The 18,007-nt window shown below is 37.9% G+C and overlaps 2 protein-coding genes across 2 annotated transcripts in view; one reads left to right on the plus strand and one right to left on the minus strand.

Annotated features, from left to right (window-relative positions):
• Positions 1-9,976: 9,976 nt before the first annotated feature.
• LOC140172587 (uncharacterized) lies at positions 9,977-16,632 on the minus strand. Its single transcript, XM_072195727.1, has 4 exons — positions 16,200-16,632; positions 11,960-12,871; positions 11,364-11,570; positions 9,977-9,984 (listed from the first exon to the last, which is right to left on the minus strand). Exons 1-4 carry the CDS (start codon positions 16,630-16,632, stop codon positions 9,977-9,979), a joined length of 1,560 nt encoding a protein of 519 aa, XP_072051828.1.
• Positions 16,631-18,007, plus strand: part of LOC140172588 (uncharacterized) — a 48,958-nt gene continuing 47,581 nt past the window's right edge. Inside the window, exon 1 of the mRNA XM_072195728.1 lies at positions 16,631-16,752. Within this exon, the coding sequence (XP_072051829.1) occupies positions 16,631-16,752 (122 nt within the window). The remainder of the gene's footprint in view (positions 16,753-18,007) is intronic.

Raw genomic sequence — 18,007 nt, forward strand, 5'->3', positions numbered from 1 at the left:
AGAAGCATGTCTTTCTGATATCAAATAATTTTCATTTTTGAAAATCACAATATAATACAAATTTTATGACAAATTATAAAAATTTGATATTTTTCAAATTTTGATATATAACAGTCCTCGAAGTAAATTATATAAATCTAATGATATATTCTTAAAGTGTATGTAGCAGGAAGGAAAAGCCGACGGTCAATTGAAAATTTTGACCTTTCAAATTGAAGATAATTTTTTTGGTGTTTTGGGAAAAAAATCCATATCTTCAATACGAAAGGTCAAAATTTTCAATTGATCGTCGGCTTTTCATCCCACCTACATACACTTTAAGTATAAATCATCAGATTTATAAAGTTTACTTCAAGTACTGTTAAATATCAAAAATATCAATTTTAATGATTTGCCATAAAATGTGTATTAAATTGCGAATTTCAAAAATCAAAATTATTTGATATCAGAATGACATTCTTCGTATTCAGAATGCAATTCGATATGTCTGATGTGCTCTAATGTCCCAAAATAAATACTGTCCAAACGTTCATACCCCAGCCCTTAAGCTTAAATACAATATCCAGATTATGCACAATAGGCAAGTGGACTACGGAGTAGTCTACCCTGACCCAGGTCATACTGATGCTGGGCACTAACCTAAGATCAAATTTTGACTTTTAATCTTTGGTATATGCCTAGACTTTGGAACAGTTTTAATGGAAAACAATGGAAAACATTGTTTTCGTTGGATTTGCATTTTATTCAATAAGAAGAACGACGATGTTCAATGTTGACCTCCCAGTCTTTAAAGGAAGTCTCCGGCAATCACAACATTACGCCTTATAAAAAATAATTATCAAGCACGTATCACGTGGTTTTATTTAAAGCAAACTCATACTCATAGTGACCATAGATACGAATAAAAACACCCGTCTCTGAACACGCAATATTCAAAATTCCCGGGCGCCGAAATTGTTGAGTGCAATGACGTCCCAGTAATTCAGCATCGAAGTGGTTACGTAATTCTCTTGGTTACCGGATCACGCTACTTTGGTATGCCTTCGAGTGCCATATACTTTATGTGGTGATCATTTCGATCGTGGTTCATTACTCTAGCGCGTGATCCCGTTGACATAGTAACATTACGTAACTTCGATACTGAATACAATGAAGGCTGACGACAATTGAGCACAAATAATCATTTCGTCATTGCACTTAGACGGCGCGGGAACTTATTTGAATATCGCGTGTTGAGAGCGGACTGTTTTTATTTGTTTTTATGGTCAATATAAGTTTGTTTTAAATAAAACCACATGATTTGTGCTTGATAATTATTTTTATAGCATATAAGGCATAATGTTATGATTGCCGGAGATTGTTCTTTTTGGTTTAATTTAATAAGCCAAAAATAAGAAATCTATTAGTACGTTACAAAGGTGATATATTTTCTCCAAGGTTTGTAATGAAATTTGGTGAATGTTTATCCTCATGAGTAAGGTGTAACATCAACGTCATTATTATAACAAAGTTATGATGTTTCATTGCAAAGTACCACAATGTCTTTTTGAAAGACATTTCTTGTCACGTGTTCAAAAGATCTGCATGTACTAGTACAGACCAGCAGAAAAGCAACACAGCAGGGACTTGAAGGTCTCTGTATAGAATTAAAACCATTATATGGGGAAGTCAAAGGTAATATTCTATCTTGTTTTGTTTTGTGGATAATAATTATTGAAAATGTTAGGCCCTATTAAAGCCATATTATAACATTTCTGTAAAAATAGATTAGTATTTATTTTACTGTCAGATATGTCCCCTTTTAATTTTGAGCTGAACAAGTGAGGTAAAGCATAGAAAATTGGAATTTACTACTAGCGCCCATGCATGTTACTCCCGCGGTTGTAATACGGTCACGATCCTCGGGATGTGCGTGTATGTGTATCCCGCACGCCGTGTACGTACTGTGCATACGTGTTCGACTAATATTTCCATCGTAATAATAAAACGCCGGTTCCATCGTTTTATTCAAAATCTCGGATTTTGACAAAACTACAGCACCTAATGTCTTGATTTTTGCAGAGTATCTTTATTGACTAAAGTACATTACAATCGTGTAAAAACCAGAATTTAAAATTTTTTTGAGGGCGTTCTCCTCAGCAAATGTTATAATATGGCTTTAATGAAATAACTGAATTTGTGTCTTTTCAATGAGAAGAATCCGATAACAAATGTTTTAGGGCCTATGGTATGTTTGTTAAAGACATGTTTGGTTTTTTTACAATAGTGAGCCTAACCATTTTAATGGGAATTGTTGGTAAATTTCTAAAATTATCTGTGAAAAGTTGATGTTACATAACACAAAAATAAACCACGAGCTGTAAAAAATGCTTTTTGAATAGTTCGTATCAGTGTCTACTTACATTATAATATACAGGGTTCAAAAGAAATAACTCCCCCCTAAAAATTACAAAACATTTCTTTGCATAACTTGACCTACATTTTGTTGATTTGAAAAATTCAAAAAGCTGTGAATAGAGGAATTGTTTTTCAACCCTCCCAAAGTTGTTTCAGTTGCAAAAACAATATTTTTGGTCAAAATTAATCACATTTCCCAAAAATGATGCTTTCAAAAAAGTTGCACTTTACCACATTATGTACAAAACGTTCTCAATATTAATGTTAAGGTTGATTTAATTCTTGGTTTTTTTCCTCACCTTTCTGTCTCTGATCCTTCAGGCACCCATGCAACCATCGTTCAGTGCAAAACAAAGATTTGTTGGAGTTAATTTTGGCGTACAATAAGATTTTCTTTGAAGTTTTTAATCAGCAGTTGTTTCAAAATGATAAAATTACTAGGAAGGAGAAATGAGCTCTACACGCATACATTTGACCAAAAAGATGAACCTTTACCTGTATTGGGTCAGTTGAAGCTTCTTGCATTTTGATTTAAAATGATGGCTTTCTTGGATAGAGGTGTAACACTCATGATGTGGCCACAAGAGATTGACTGCATGCAGTTAATTGGCTGGATGTTGACTTCCAACCTCCAATCTTTGTTGGCCATTTCTTCTTTGTCATGTACGCCTTAATTCAAGAGAGCCGTTGCTAGCTGTTGCTATATATCTTTGCAACTGTTTCAGTCTACCATTTGCAAGTACATTTTTCATCTCTTCTAGCCAACGAAAGAAATAAGCATCACACTACAACCCTTATTTCTACTCCTATAGTTAATTTACCATTTTTTTAATATCTTCTGAAAACCCCATTCAAGTCAAAATTCATGTCAATGAATCATTGTTTTATTCTGTAAGATGATTGCACGGGTGACCGAGTAATCGGATACATAAAATTTAAGAAAATTAACTAACAATTAAATCAATCAAACCATTGATCACATTGATATCGAGAACGTGTTTGTACATTACATGTATAGGATGTTGAAAAGTGCAATTTAACTTTTTCTGAAAGCATCATTTTTGGAAAATGTGATCCGGCATTTTTGACCAACGAAAATGCTTTTCAAAAGAAGAAAATTGGGAGAATAGCAAAAGATTCCTCTATTCACAGGTTTTTAAATTTTTCAAATCAACCTAATGTATGTCAAGTTATGCAAAGAAATGTTTTGTAATTTTAGGGGGGGGGGTATTTCTTTTGAACCCTTTATAAGCCCTATGTTTTCGACTACATTCACATAACAAATTGATAATCTCAGAAACTTTGACAATTATATTATGCCTTCATTCATTATAGCACTGCTCATGTTGATGTGTTTCATAATGCAATTTTCTTTCCAAGTACTTTTAGTGGAAAACATTAACATGAAGTCATAGATCTGTCTAGAGAAACATTAAAATACATATGTACCAGCTGTATTTAGGAGGTCAGATACGGTAACCATATATGCCAGCCAACATGACCCAATTTCACTCCATATAACATCATGTACTCTCCATAACACTCCTCATGTATAGGCCATTATGTACGGTAAGTCGGCGAGTTATGGGGCGGCGAGTTATGGGAGAGAGTTACATTATAAGACCAGGCGGCGAGTTACGGCAAGAACAAGCGGCGAGTTATGGGAGAGTTACCATGGTTACCACGGTAAGAAGCTGTAAGACCAGGCAGCGAGTTAAGTTATGGGAGAGGGTCAAGCGGCGAGTTACAGTAAGGCCAAGGGGCGATTTACAATAAGGCCACGTGGCGAGTTACAGTAACACCAAGCGGCGAGTAAGGCCAAGGGGCAAGATACAGTAAAAAGGCCAAACGGCGAGTTACAGTTAGGGCAAGCGGCAAGTTACATTAAGAAAGGGGTAAGTGGCAATATTCTTGGATGAATTTGCCAAAATTACAATTGAAATTTACTAATCAATGGCTTGTAGTTGGGTTCATTTTCTTTGTTTTACGCTTTCAGGACCATTCAATAAATAACAGAACGCGTGGGTTCTTTGCAGGCCTACATCCAAAAGAAGATTATTTAGGCAGGAAAATGGTTTTACACATGCTGGTAGCTCGCGGGTAGTATTCAGTTTACCAGTCTGTAACACAGACTACAGAAATGATTAACATGCTTTAAACACTAATTAACTGTTTGAGTCCCTGAAAAGGATCGCTTTAGGCATAATTAAGCCATTTTGATGTAAGAAGTGTCACAGTGCCCAGAGAACGGTATGTGTGCATACCACAATTGGGGATGAGGCTATCACTTTTCATTCATAACATCTAAACGGAATATAAATTGTGCATGTGTACAATTTCACTTCTGATGCCTAAATCTCCACTTTGATAGGAAAAGTGCATGGGGGGGGGATGAGGCTGTCGATCAGGTCATCTATCTTTAAAGAAAACAAATCAACAGTTATAGCAAATGTTATTAATATTTACTGTAAATTTGAACAATATCCTTAAAAAAGATGCACTTTGGTAGGTTTAGTCATCAAAATGTTGCTGATAAGTTAAAATACTTCATCAAATGTAATAACCCCGTTAGCTAAATTTTTAGAGCCTTTATACTTAAGACCCTGATTCGAATCTCGGTAGATAAATCAAGGTATTAAGTGACTTGTATACAATATAGAGAGAGCCAGGTAATAGAAGACTAAAATCGACTAAGTGTATACAGTACTACTTACTATTTACCTACTATGGGCTTAAGGGCTGGAGTATGAACGTTTACACAGTATTGTTTTGTCTGTAGGACTTGAGAGCACAGCAGACATATCGAATTGCGAAGAATGTCTTTCTGATATCAAATAATTTGGATTTTTTGAAATTCGCAATATAATACACATTTTATGGCAAATGATTAAAAATTGATATTTTTGATTTAAAAAATGTGAAAACCTTGGGGAAAAACATTTTTTTTAGTTATGAACCACCCCACCTCACCCACCCGACTCTCCACCATCCTCTCCTTAGCCAGATCTATGAAAAGCATAGGCTACATGCAAACACCCCTGCTAGAGACTTCATTTTCGAGTTACAGCCCCCTCCCCAACTATCCCCGCCATTTTCGAGTTACAAGCCCCCCCCAAAAAAAAAACTATCACCACCATCCCCGCTTTATCCAGAACTATCAAACTCATACATGCGAACACCTCACCCCCAGAGATTGCGTTTTCGAGTTTCGTCCCCTTCCTAAGTATCCAGGGGCGTCAACAGTCATTTTTGCCGACAAAATTGTGTATTGGGGGGTGTCACCCCCCTACCCCCTCTAGCGACGGTCCTGTGAGTATCACTATCATCCTCACCTTGGCCAGACCTACCAACATTATACATGCCCTGCCGGAAGCTTCGTTTTTGAGTTATGGCCCCCGAACTACACGTATCACCATCACCATCATCACTTTGACCACACCTATCAAAATTACATGCAAACATGGCACCCGACTCTCTCATCACCATGCCAGACCATTCATACATGCAAACACCCTTGCCAGAGGCTCCTTTTTATATCGAGTTACGTACCCTACACCCATCTAGTCACACTATCTCAACCTTGGCCATACCCAGCGGTCACTACCGGGCAACTGGCATCTTGCGATACCAGGCAGACATGAGGGGATCTGGGAGCAGCAAAGGGCCCCAAAGGTGTGGTACGCAGTCCCACCGGCGCGTGGACACGCCCTGGTTACACACTAACCTTTGTCCCAACTATGAGTCAAATAGTTGAGGTAGTTCACTACCTCAGGCGGACAGTCTCGAGTCATGCCCGGCATTGCTCCGGCAGAAGGGCGTCATGGATTACATTCATATCACGGCCAGTGAACGCAAACAGGGAGTCCTGGGACCTGTACTACTTGCCATATCTGGTTGGAGACGGGATGGTAAGAGTGAAGGGCGATGTGGATCAGATAATATCTCGTATGCTTCGGCCACTGGACAGCTGTGAGAAGGAAAACTCCAATGTTAAACCATTCTGTAGGAGTTGCGACCACAGATATTATAGAGCAACAGAAAAACTATGACAGCAAACCTAAATAACACTAGGGTTAAAGTCCCTAACAAAACATCAATTTCTTAAACTGACGCTGATTTGAAGAAATCAAATGACGACTTTTCCTCAAAGCCTTATGGAAGGGACAAGTCTGATAAGAGCGTTTGTAACAGGAAAAACCTAATGAACTGCAAGAAAATCGTCAACATCTCCACAATGAATGTGAGAACCATCCGAGAGAACAGATGTAGAGAAGAGCTAGTGTCAAACTTGATTGAATACAACATCGACATCCTGGGGATCCAGGAGCACCGCATAGTACATAAAGAACCAGTCAAATATGAAGACATCCTGGGACAGACTCTTATCACAACATCAGCTACCAGGAATAGAGCAGGTGCAGCTACAGGGGAGTAGGAATAGTGCTAAGTGCAAATGCAAAGGCTTCACTGGCTGGTGTGGTACCACATACAGAAAGAATATTGGTTGCTAACTTCCAAGGAAACCCTGCAACTACTGTTATTGTTACCTATTGTCCCACCAATGTGGAAGACGAAGACAAAGTAGAAGATCACTATGACAACTTGAGGAGAACTATAGATTCCATCCCTGCGCATAATGTCTTGATGGTTATAGGAGATTTCAATGGCAGAATTGGAACAGAGGATGCAAAGTTCACCTACCATGACATGACTAATAGGAATGGGAAGTTCTTGGTTGATCTGGCAATTGAAAAGAACCTGATTTGTGCTAACACTTATTTTAGGAAGAGGAAAGGAAAGCTGTGGACTTTCTGCAGCCCAGCAGGAAGCAAGTACCAACTGGATTATATCCTTCTTCGTAAAAAGTGGAGAAACAGCCTACTAAATGCAGAAGCATACAATACCTTCTCAAGTGTAGGATCAGATCATAGAATTGTGACATCAAAGATCAGACTCAGCCTGAGAAAGACCAAGACCCTGTCTGGAGGGAAGAACCATGACTGGAAAACACTCTGCTCAGACTCCAAGCTTCAGGAGCTATATACTGTTGAAGTACACAACAGGTTTCAACCCTTGGAGGAAGTGGAGGAAACAGCTACTGAGAGGTATGAAAGATTCTTAAAAGCCAACAGGAAGCAGCAGAAAAGGTGATACCAGTTAAAAAGAAGAATAGGAAGGTGCGGCTTTCAAGTGATATCAGAGTGACGAGAGCAAGAGATGACATCAGAGAAACCTATGATTCGTACCAGTTGGATGCAACTGAGGAAAACAGACACAGATATAAGGAAGCCAAGGCAAACTTAGAGGAAGCATATAACACTGCTACGGAAGAAGATCTAAGTAAAAGGCTAAGAGAAGTTGAGGAAGCGCATGACAACTGCAAGCATGGACAAAGCTGGAAGCTAATTAATGAAATAACTGGACGGAAAGCATCAATGAAAGGTCAGCTGAAGGAGACACACAGAATGAAAGGATTAACAACTGGTTCACCCACTTTAAAGATCTTCTAGGTAGCCCTCCAGAAATAGATGGAGAAGATGAGGATATTGTACCAGTGGCCAAGGATCTCAACATCAATGTGGCATCATTTAGTCAGGAGGAATATGCAAAGGCAAAGTCTGCACTAGTAGAAGGGAAGAGTTGTGGAGAGGATGGCATTCCACCAGAGGTACTTAAAAGATGTGATCTGGATGGCATAGTGTTGGACTTTTGCAACAATGCACTGATTAAAGGAAGCAAGCCTGACCAGTGGTCTATCCTCAACATAGTACCAATTCCTAAGTCAGGAGATCTTAGTCAAGCAGGAAACTATCGAGGGATAAGCTTAAGCTCAGTTGTAGCCAAGATATTCAACAAAATGATTCTCAATAGGATCAGGCCTGAAGTAGACAAAGTGCTTAGGATCAACCAGAATGGTTTCAGGGTAGGCCGAACAACAGTAAGCCACATACTGGCCCTAAGGAGGATCATTGAAGGAGTGAAGGCCAAAAACCTGCCTGCAATAATAACTTTCATAGACTTCAGGAAAGCCTTTGATACCATTCATAGAGGAAAGATGCTGCAAATTCTCAAAGCCTATGGAATCCCTAATCAACTTGTGGAAGGTATAGCAAGAATGTATGAAGATACCATAGGCAAAAGTAGTTTCTCCAGATGGAGAAACTGATCTGTTTGATATACTTGCTGGTGTACTGCAAGGAGACACCCTTGCCCCATACCTCTTTGTGGTGGTTTTGGACTACGCATTGAGGGAGGCAGTCGAAGGCAGAGAAGAGCAGCTTGGATTCCAGCTGGAAAAGAGAAGAAGCAGACGAATAGGACCTGAAGTGCTAACAGATTTAGACTTTGCAGACGACATAGCCCTACTTTCAGAGGAAATCCACCAAGCACAAGAGCTACTGCAAAGGGTTGAATCATCTGTTGGAAAAGTTGGCCTCAAAATGAATGCTTCAAAAACAAAGTTCATGTCTTTCAACCATAGTCAAGAGATATCTATGCAGACAAACAATGGCACCAAACTAGATGAGGTGAGCGACTTCAAGTATCTGGGTGCATGGATGGCTAGCACGGAAAAAGACGTAAAAACACGCAAAGCAGCTGCATGGAGAGCATGTAACAGCCTCTACAAAATCTGGAGGTCAACTCTCCCAAGGAAATTCAAGACTCGTTTATTTTCTGCTACCGTCGAATCTGTACTAACCTATGGATGTGAAGCATGGACCATGTCTCCCAAATTATGTAAAGAACTTGATGGTTGCTACACAAGAATGCTTAGAGCAGTTTACAACATCAATTGGAAGCAGCACATCACAAACAAAGAGCTGTATGGGGACCTACCAAAACTTTCACAGAAGATCAGAGAGAGGAGGACACGTTTCGCTGGGCATGCATACAGAAGCAAAAATGAGCCTGTAGCCAAGCTGATCCATTGGACACCAAAACATGGAAACAGAAAATCTGGCAGACCCCCTCTAACATACGTGGATGTATTGAAACAGGACACTGGACTGGATGTTATGGATTTGGGAACGGCCATGCAGGACAGAAGGGTTTGGCGTGCTGTTGTAGTTCGAGGACACCACTCATCTTAAGCAAGTAAGCAAGTACCAGTAACTTAATATGAACGAGTTACATCAACTTACATGTTGAGTTACAATAACTCAACTAATTGGTTCTTTGAACCTTGTTTATTTTCTAAGTTCCCTGAACTTGAATTCAGAAGTTGGCATTACTTAAAAAGTTGACGCAACGACTTACATTAACTTTTTAAGTAATGCCAACAAAGTTGATTAGTTGACGGAACTTTTTGAGCTTTTTCAGCATTTTTTAAGTTCGGATAACTAAAATGAATTTTGTTTTGGCAACTTTTACACTATTTTTGAGTTGTCCAAACTTACTCCTTTTGAATTGCGCCAACAAGGCGAACAAGTCATTTATACGAGTGTACGCTTATTCGAGCTTCACTCAAACATGAAATCGAGGTTTGGTGCAAGAAAGGAATATCTGCAATAGCTGCCCTATAGAAAACTTTTCTATATGACACCTAGCAGCTATTGCAGAGAGACCTTTCTTGCTCTAACTAAATCCCTGAAATGTACAACATTCAGTATTTAAATTATCTGTGAATAATTTGAACTTATTAGGCGCACAACTGGAGCTCTTTAATTATGCAAATCATGTAGACCTAGATCTACATTGCGCTTCTTTTTGAAGCATTATAATGTTAGCATTAAAAGTGCATGCATGTACAGGGTGTCCCAAAAAAGAGAACCCTTATTGCGCCCTCTTTTTCTCCTATTTCATTTCATTTCATTTTATTAGAAAAAGCATCGTGGCCCTAAGGCCAAATTGAGCAATTTTTACAATCATTAAAAGACATCAAAATATTACAAAATTACAAATACAAAATATATAAACAACAAATTTAAATTCAAATAATGCAAGATAAGAGATGAAAAATATTGCACAGTATATAAATGGATATTGCTACATATTAAAACATCAGCATGCAGGTGTGAGTCGGTTCCGGGAGACGGTGTGGGTGGAAAAAGGGTACACAGGTGAAGGGTGCATGAGCGCACGCATGCAGATGCACGAACAGTGGCATGCCAGCACTCATGGTCCCTTCATCTCTGAACACATACAACACCCAACCACCACAGAAAAACAGCCACTCACACCTGCACACCCCTACTCACACACACGCCACCACACACCCTAATTCACACCACAGCCACACCACACATATCACTGGACTCAAACAAACTCCAAAAACACCTGGTACTCCTCGTGCTCCCACTCACACATACAACTAAAGAGATCATATATAAATTATATAAATAATGACACCTGCATACATGTAATACATCAAAACTGTTTAAAATCACTAAAAATGGCAAGTGCAAAAGGATAACTACTGATTCAATAAATTAATAAAATATGGTACTGGACTATTAGCAAACCTGGATGTTCTGACTGGAATTTTTGATATTGCACTTGAATTGCGGAGATTTCTACCATGGGCTTCAAACCTAGTGGGGGGAATGAGATGACTAGTACGAGCATTGGTTGATAGCCCTTCAGCAAATGAATGACAGAGTAATTCTCTTCTGTTAGTTAAAAATCAAGATTGCACGAAGTAATTGCATCATCATAAGATGTATAGTTCCAACCAAGTATTGTCCTACATGCCCGTTTTTGGATTCTTTCAATATCAGCAGATTGTTTTGATGTAATACTTGAGTGCCAAACCACAGCAGCATATTCGAGAACTGGTCTAAGGTAACTTTTAAGAACAATGGTGAGCTCATCTTGAGAGAAGCCAAATTTTTTTAAAGTGCGAAGCATAAAAAGACGCCTATTGGCTCTGGTTAGCATGTCATTAACCTGGGCGTCCCATTTTAGGTCATTTTGTAACCAGAGACCGAGCACTTTCGCTTTGTCAACATAAGGAAGAGGCTCATTACCAATTCTCAAATCTGTGTGTAGTGGCTCTGATCTACCAAAATTAACAAGTAGAGCCTGGCATTTGGATGGGTTTAATTTAAGGCAATTGTTTTTGGCCCACTCAGTAAAATCATTCAAATCATCTTGAAGACAGCCTTTAACATTACGATGACGGTTCTCACCAAAGGTCATGTCATCAACGTATTTCCAGTATTGTGATTTGGCATCTGTGGCAGCATCATTAATAACAATTTGGAATTTAATAGGACCCAGTTTTGTGCCTTGAGGAACCCCCCTTTGACCGTAACATACTCAGATAAAGAATCATTGAATTTCACACACTGCTGCCTGTTGTGCAAAAAATCACAAATCCATGGCACAATGGTTCTTCTCACACCAACTTCGATCATTTTCTCAATTAACAAGGTGTGATTGATAAGATCGAACGCTTTTGAGAAATCTGTCAGAACCACTGTGCCAACGTTGTGATTTTTTTCCGCACCCTGGTGGAGAAAATGCATGAGATTAACTAAATAATGGCTGGTAGAAACTCCAGAAACATTGCCAAACTGTTTGATGTCAATAAAATTCTCAATGTCTTCCAAAATCCACTTACAAATAAACCCCTCAGCAATTTTGGAGAAAATTGAAGTGAGAGACACAGGCCTAAGTTTTTCAACATTAGGAGGGCTGGTCTTTGGAACTGGCACAATTATTGCTTTTTTCCATTGGGTGGGCACAATTCCCTCCTTATAGGAGGAATTTAAAATATCTGTAAGTGGAATACTGAGTTCATAAGCAAATTCACGCACCAATTGAGGTTTAAAACCATCGGGGCCACCAGCTTTAGATGGATTCACTTTCTTCAGTTCAGAGTAAACATCCCATGGGTAGAGATGAGGGACTGGATTTTTTGCAGGTAAATAAGCAGGAAGCTTAGCCAGGACAAGAGGCTCAATGTGGGCTGACACACTAGCGAACATGTTGTTAATAGTGTTAGCCTTACCTGTAGAGTCATCATCAGCTACTCCTGGGACACTCACTCTGAGCTCAGATTTGTTGTTATTTGTGACAATTTTTATCTGCTGGTGCCACTTACGGGGCTCGGTTTTTTGAAGAGATCTAATTCTCTGAGCATGATAAGTTAACTTAGCTTTAGTAATCTCTCTTTGAACCTTGTTACGTAATTTACGCCACTCAACAGGGTTAACCTCAAAAGCCATTTGTCGTTTCTTTATCAACTTCTTAACATATGGCGTGATCCATGGTTTATCATTATTGTGAATCTTTTTCTTTTTAATTGGGAAACACTCTTCAGAAGCAGAATCAAGCATGGCATAAAACTGATCAACTTTGCTCTGAGAACCCTCGCATTCAAGGATTTCATGCCAGTCTTGTTTCTGAATCCATGTACCAAAGCGATTAATTCCATCCTCAGTGATGGGACGACCAACATGTATTTTAACAGAGTTATTTCTATTTGAAATCACTTTCGGATTCCATAAGACACCCTTGTGATCACTGCTCCCTTTTGGAGAAATAGCAAAAGGATCACTGTACTGTTCAATGAGTTTACTGTTCGTAATCACAAGATCTAAAATTGCATTTTCACGAGTATTGAAGTTTACAATTTGAAACAAATCATTTCCCCTCATGATGGGGTAAACTTTCATGCGATTAAAGTCACCTGTTATTATAATACCAATCTCAGGATATTTTGAACGTAAAAAGTCCACACTTTGTAGTAGGTGATCAGACAGTAGTTCTTGATGCGGCGAGTCAGTTGTAATATACACAGCACACACAGCGATGGCAGAAATACCACGAGGCAGTCGTTTAGGACGCATCAATACCCATGTACATTCCAGTTGGAATTCCGGTTTCTTTTAAATTAAGAAAGGATCTTGATCTAGCTCAACATGACTCTACTGTTAATGTTATTGATCATTCTGAGTCTATTTTTATTGAAATCATGAATTCCAAGTGTAAGAATATTATTATTGGTAATGTTTATCGTGCTCATAGAACTGATGTTGATTTATTTAACTCTGATTTAAGTCATTGTCTTGATGTTATTTCGAATGAAAACAAACATTGTTATATTTCGGGTGATTTTAATTTAGACCTTTTACAGCACGAAGCTGATTCCAAAATTCAGAATTTCCTTACAAACTTTTTTCGATCATAATATGTTTCCGCTTATAGATCGCCCCACCAGGATCACGTCACATTCTGCTACAATTCTTGATAATATCTTCACTAATGTCTTTGATAAGAAAATTAAGTCTGGTATATGTGTCTCTGATATCACGGATCATTACCCTATTTTTCAATTTACTGATTCCATTTCATTGAAATATAATTTTGTTGGATCCAAACATGGTCGTTCATTTACTCAACGTAATATTCATTATTTTACAAATCACCTTGAATTAACAAATTGGAATCATGTTCTAAATGAGGAATCTGTTAGCCAAGCGTATAAGTTATTTATTGATAAACTGACTGTTTTATATAATCGTTGTTTTCCCATTAAGGCAAAACGTGTGAATCAAAGTTCTAATCGTATTCCTCATAAACCATGGATCACAACTGCTATTTTAACATCTATTAGTCGTAAGGATAAGTTATATCGTAAATTCAAATCTTGTCCAACTGATGCCAATAAGCGTTTACTTGTAAATTATAGAAATACTCTTACCAGTCTAATTCGTAATTCTAAGAAAATGTATTATTGTAATTTACTCAGTGAACAAAAGCACAATCTCAAACAAACCTGGAAGATCCTTAATGATCTTTTAGGAAGGAATCGTAAACAACCATTTCCTGATTGTTTTGATATAAACAACTCTCCAACTACCGATCCTAAAATAATTGCTGATGGGTTTAATGATTTTTTTTTTTTTTTTGGTCCTAAGTTAGCTAAAAATATTCCATCTGCACACATTCCTTTTGATCACTTTTTGAATAATGTTTCTTCGCCCCAAAATTCACTTTTTCTTACACCAACGGACACAAATGAAGTTATAAAAATCTGTGCTTCTCTTAGATCTAGTGCTAGTCCTGGCCATGATGAAATTAGACCTGATATTGTAAAATCTGTCGAACACCTGATTGCTGCTCCGGTGGTTCACATATTTAATTTGTCTATTTCAAATGGAATTTTTCCAGATGAGCTAAAGCACGCCAAAGTTGTTCCTATTTTTAAAGCTGGAGACTCCAATTTATGTAATAATTATCGCCCAATTTCTATCCTACTTGTGTTTTTAAAAAAATTTGAGCGTATAATTCATAAGAGACTTTATAATTTTCTTACATATCATTCATTACTTCATCAAAGTCAATTTGGTTTCAGAACAAATTTTTCATCCTACATGGCTGTTTTAGAGGCATACAATAAGATCGTTTCTCATCTTGATAAAGGCCACCATACATTGGGTATTTTCCTGGACCTCTCCAAGGCTTTCGATACGATCAATCACGATATTCTCATTGAGAAGCTTCACCATTATGGAGTCCGTGGAAAGGCCTTGGAGTGGTTCAGGAGCTACCTTTCAAACAGAAAACAATATGTTGTGTTCAATAATTGTAAATCTTATCAAAGTACTGTTCAATGCGGTGTTCCTCAAGGTTCGGTATTGGGTCCCCTTCTTTTTATTATTTTCTTAATGATATTGTGTATTCTTCAAAAGATTTGTCTTTTTTTTTTTATGCAGATGATACCAATGCTATTTTGTCCAATTCGGACCTCGATGAACTTATTAGTTCTGTTAACAATGAATTAATTAATATTTCTGTTTGGTTCAAAGCTAATAGGTTGTCCCTTAATGTTAAAAAACAAATTATATCATTTTTAAAACCGCCATAGTAATCGCACTTATCACAATACACGCATTTTTATTGATGGCATTGAACTTGTTAAAGTAACTCATACAAAATTTTTGGGTGTTATTCTTGATGAATCTCTTACATGGTATGCTCATAATTCTTATGTTACCAATATTGTTTCAAGGTATAGTGGAATTCTGTATCGTCTTAAGCATATTCTTTCGTGTAATACGTTATTTACCTTGTACAATACACTTGTTCTACCCCATTTATACTACTGTAATATAATTTGGGCAGATCCCAACAATTGTAATTTGAATTCTATTTTTGTTAAACAAAAGAGGATTATCAGGTTATGTACTAATTCAACATGGTTGGCCCACACATCGCCTTTATTTTCTCAGCTAAATACTTTGAATATTTTTGACATTCATAAACTCATCAAAGCTTTATTTATGTATAATTTCAGTATTAACAACATGCCGTCTAATTTTTCAAATTACTTCGTTAAAAATATGGCCATCCATAGTTATTCCACTCGTTCATCCCATTGTTTTCGTCCTGCAATATTCAAATATGATTTGGCTAGAAACACTATTAGGAGGCAGGGTCCATTGCTTTGGAATTCTATCCCCGACGTAATCAAATTGGCTTTGTCTCCTAATTCTTTTAAACGCAACTATAAAGATTACTTAATTTCTTCATACTCATAGATATATTGTATTCAGAATTGTATCATAATATTGTAAGTTGTACTTAAGTTAACATAATATACATAATTCTATCCTCTCCATTTTCCTTAAATGCCATTGCCAACGTCTTTGTCTGTCTGCACTAGTACTGTCAGTCTGCCGTTTTTCACCCCGTCTTTGTCTGTTGTTTGTAGGCGTCTTTTCGTTTTTGCACTGAGGGCAATCACGTCTTTCGAGCTTTGCTCTTGTGATTGTCCTACCATCCTTTTCTCTATATTTTGTTACCTATATGATATGATGATGGTGAAATAAACTTGAACTTGAACTTGATAATACCAATCTCAGGATATTTTGAACGTAAAAAGTCCACACTTTGTAGTAGGTGATCAGACAGTAGTTCTTGATGCGGCGAGTCAGTTGTAATATACACAGCACACACAGCGATGGCAGAAATACCACGAGGCAGTCGTTTAGGACGCATCAATACCCATGTACATTCCAGTTGGACAGGGACCACAATGTCAGCAATATAAGAAGTTGGAATGTCTTGTCTGACGTAGATAGCTACACCCCCACCGCGTTTGTGTTCGCGACTCTTGGAAAATAGGGTGTAACCTCCCAAGTCCACTTGATGATCAGGGATGGTACTCTTAAACCATGATTCACTAACCACTGCAATGTCAACATTATTAAGTTCAAAAATCACTGATGCCTCATCAAGTTTGTTAACGAGAGACCGGGCATTTGTCATGAATAAAGTTGGCAACATGGTACCACATGAATTATTATGGTGGGTGGTATTGCAAGGATCAAGAGAAATGTTGGTGAGAGTTCTTGGGCGGAAGTCGCAAGAATCGGCATTAATATCATGGTTATCATTATCACTACGGTTGGTTACCACAACGGGAATTTTTCTCCTTCTGTTTCTACCTCCTCGGTGTCCACGCTGGCGTTGTAAAATACCAAGGGATGTAATGTTATCAACAGTTTGTTTTGGAAGTCTGCTTTTCTTTCTAAGTGCAAGTAACTCCTCACGGGTGTAAGAAATTACAAAGTCAGAACTGTTAACAGGGGCTATAATATCATAGTTTGAATCAGTATTATTCTTAAGCTGAGTGTTGTGAAGGCTACCTATATCATTCTGATGCCAGTGTTCACCGATGTCATTGTGTAAGCTTAACTGATGTGAGCCTACATGTAATCTGTTGCAAGGCTGCAGAATTTTGCACCGTAATTGATGAGTATCATGTCGAGTTTCAGCTTCAAAAGCTGGAAGATTTTTGATATATTGCACAGTCAGGTACTCACATAGTTTATTATACAGATCAACTTGATTGATGTAAACAAGGCTGGTAAACAAGACAAACGAAAATAAACGAGGAAAAACGGAGAACAAAATCATGTTGCTGGCATCAGCTGAGGTGCGCCATCTATTTCAGAAACGTATTGTATTTATTATTGTGAGCAAAAAAGAGAAGCCTCATTGCGCCCTCTTTTTCTCCAATTTTTAGTTGATCAATATATTTTTGTATGTAAAGAAACCTTTAGTCGTTAGCTTTAATAGGGGCCTAAACCGAAAAAAATTTCAATTGGCTCACAACTTTTGACGATATGCTCTTTTTAAGAAATGTACCCGTTTTTCACTCTGTCCACGGAGGAGGTTTGGCTACTTCAAAATTGAAATGGAGTCATTGATAACTTTATAGAATAACTTTATTGAGGGAATGGGCTTTACCGGTGAGCTTATGGGCTATGGATTTGTTAAAGTGTCATTACTTTGTGGGTAAAATGGATGTGGGATTGGACTTATACTTGCAATTACTTTTTTCTTTTTTGTTTTATTTATTATGTTTCTTACTTTGTTGTTTCTTGCTTTCTTTTTATTTACAACAGAAGTCGTTTCTCTTCTTGGGATAAAAAGTAGCCCTGAAAGCGCTGTTTGGTTTGTCTTTCATTCTTCTGAATTGAGTTTACTGTGCTGCTCTGCCCTCTACCTTGGCGAATACAGCAGCCCTGGTCCTCATTGCATCAATTGCGCTGCGTACCATCCTTGTGCGCCGGATACAGTAGTAATACGTTTGCGAAGATTTTGGAGGCAAGCTGGTGGTCCTCGCTCATGGATTTAGATTTTGCCTCAAAGAAAG

Source organism: Amphiura filiformis, chromosome 16, assembly GCF_039555335.1.
Source record: "Amphiura filiformis chromosome 16, Afil_fr2py, whole genome shotgun sequence".
Taxonomy (NCBI): Eukaryota; Metazoa; Echinodermata; class Ophiuroidea; order Amphilepidida; family Amphiuridae; genus Amphiura; species Amphiura filiformis.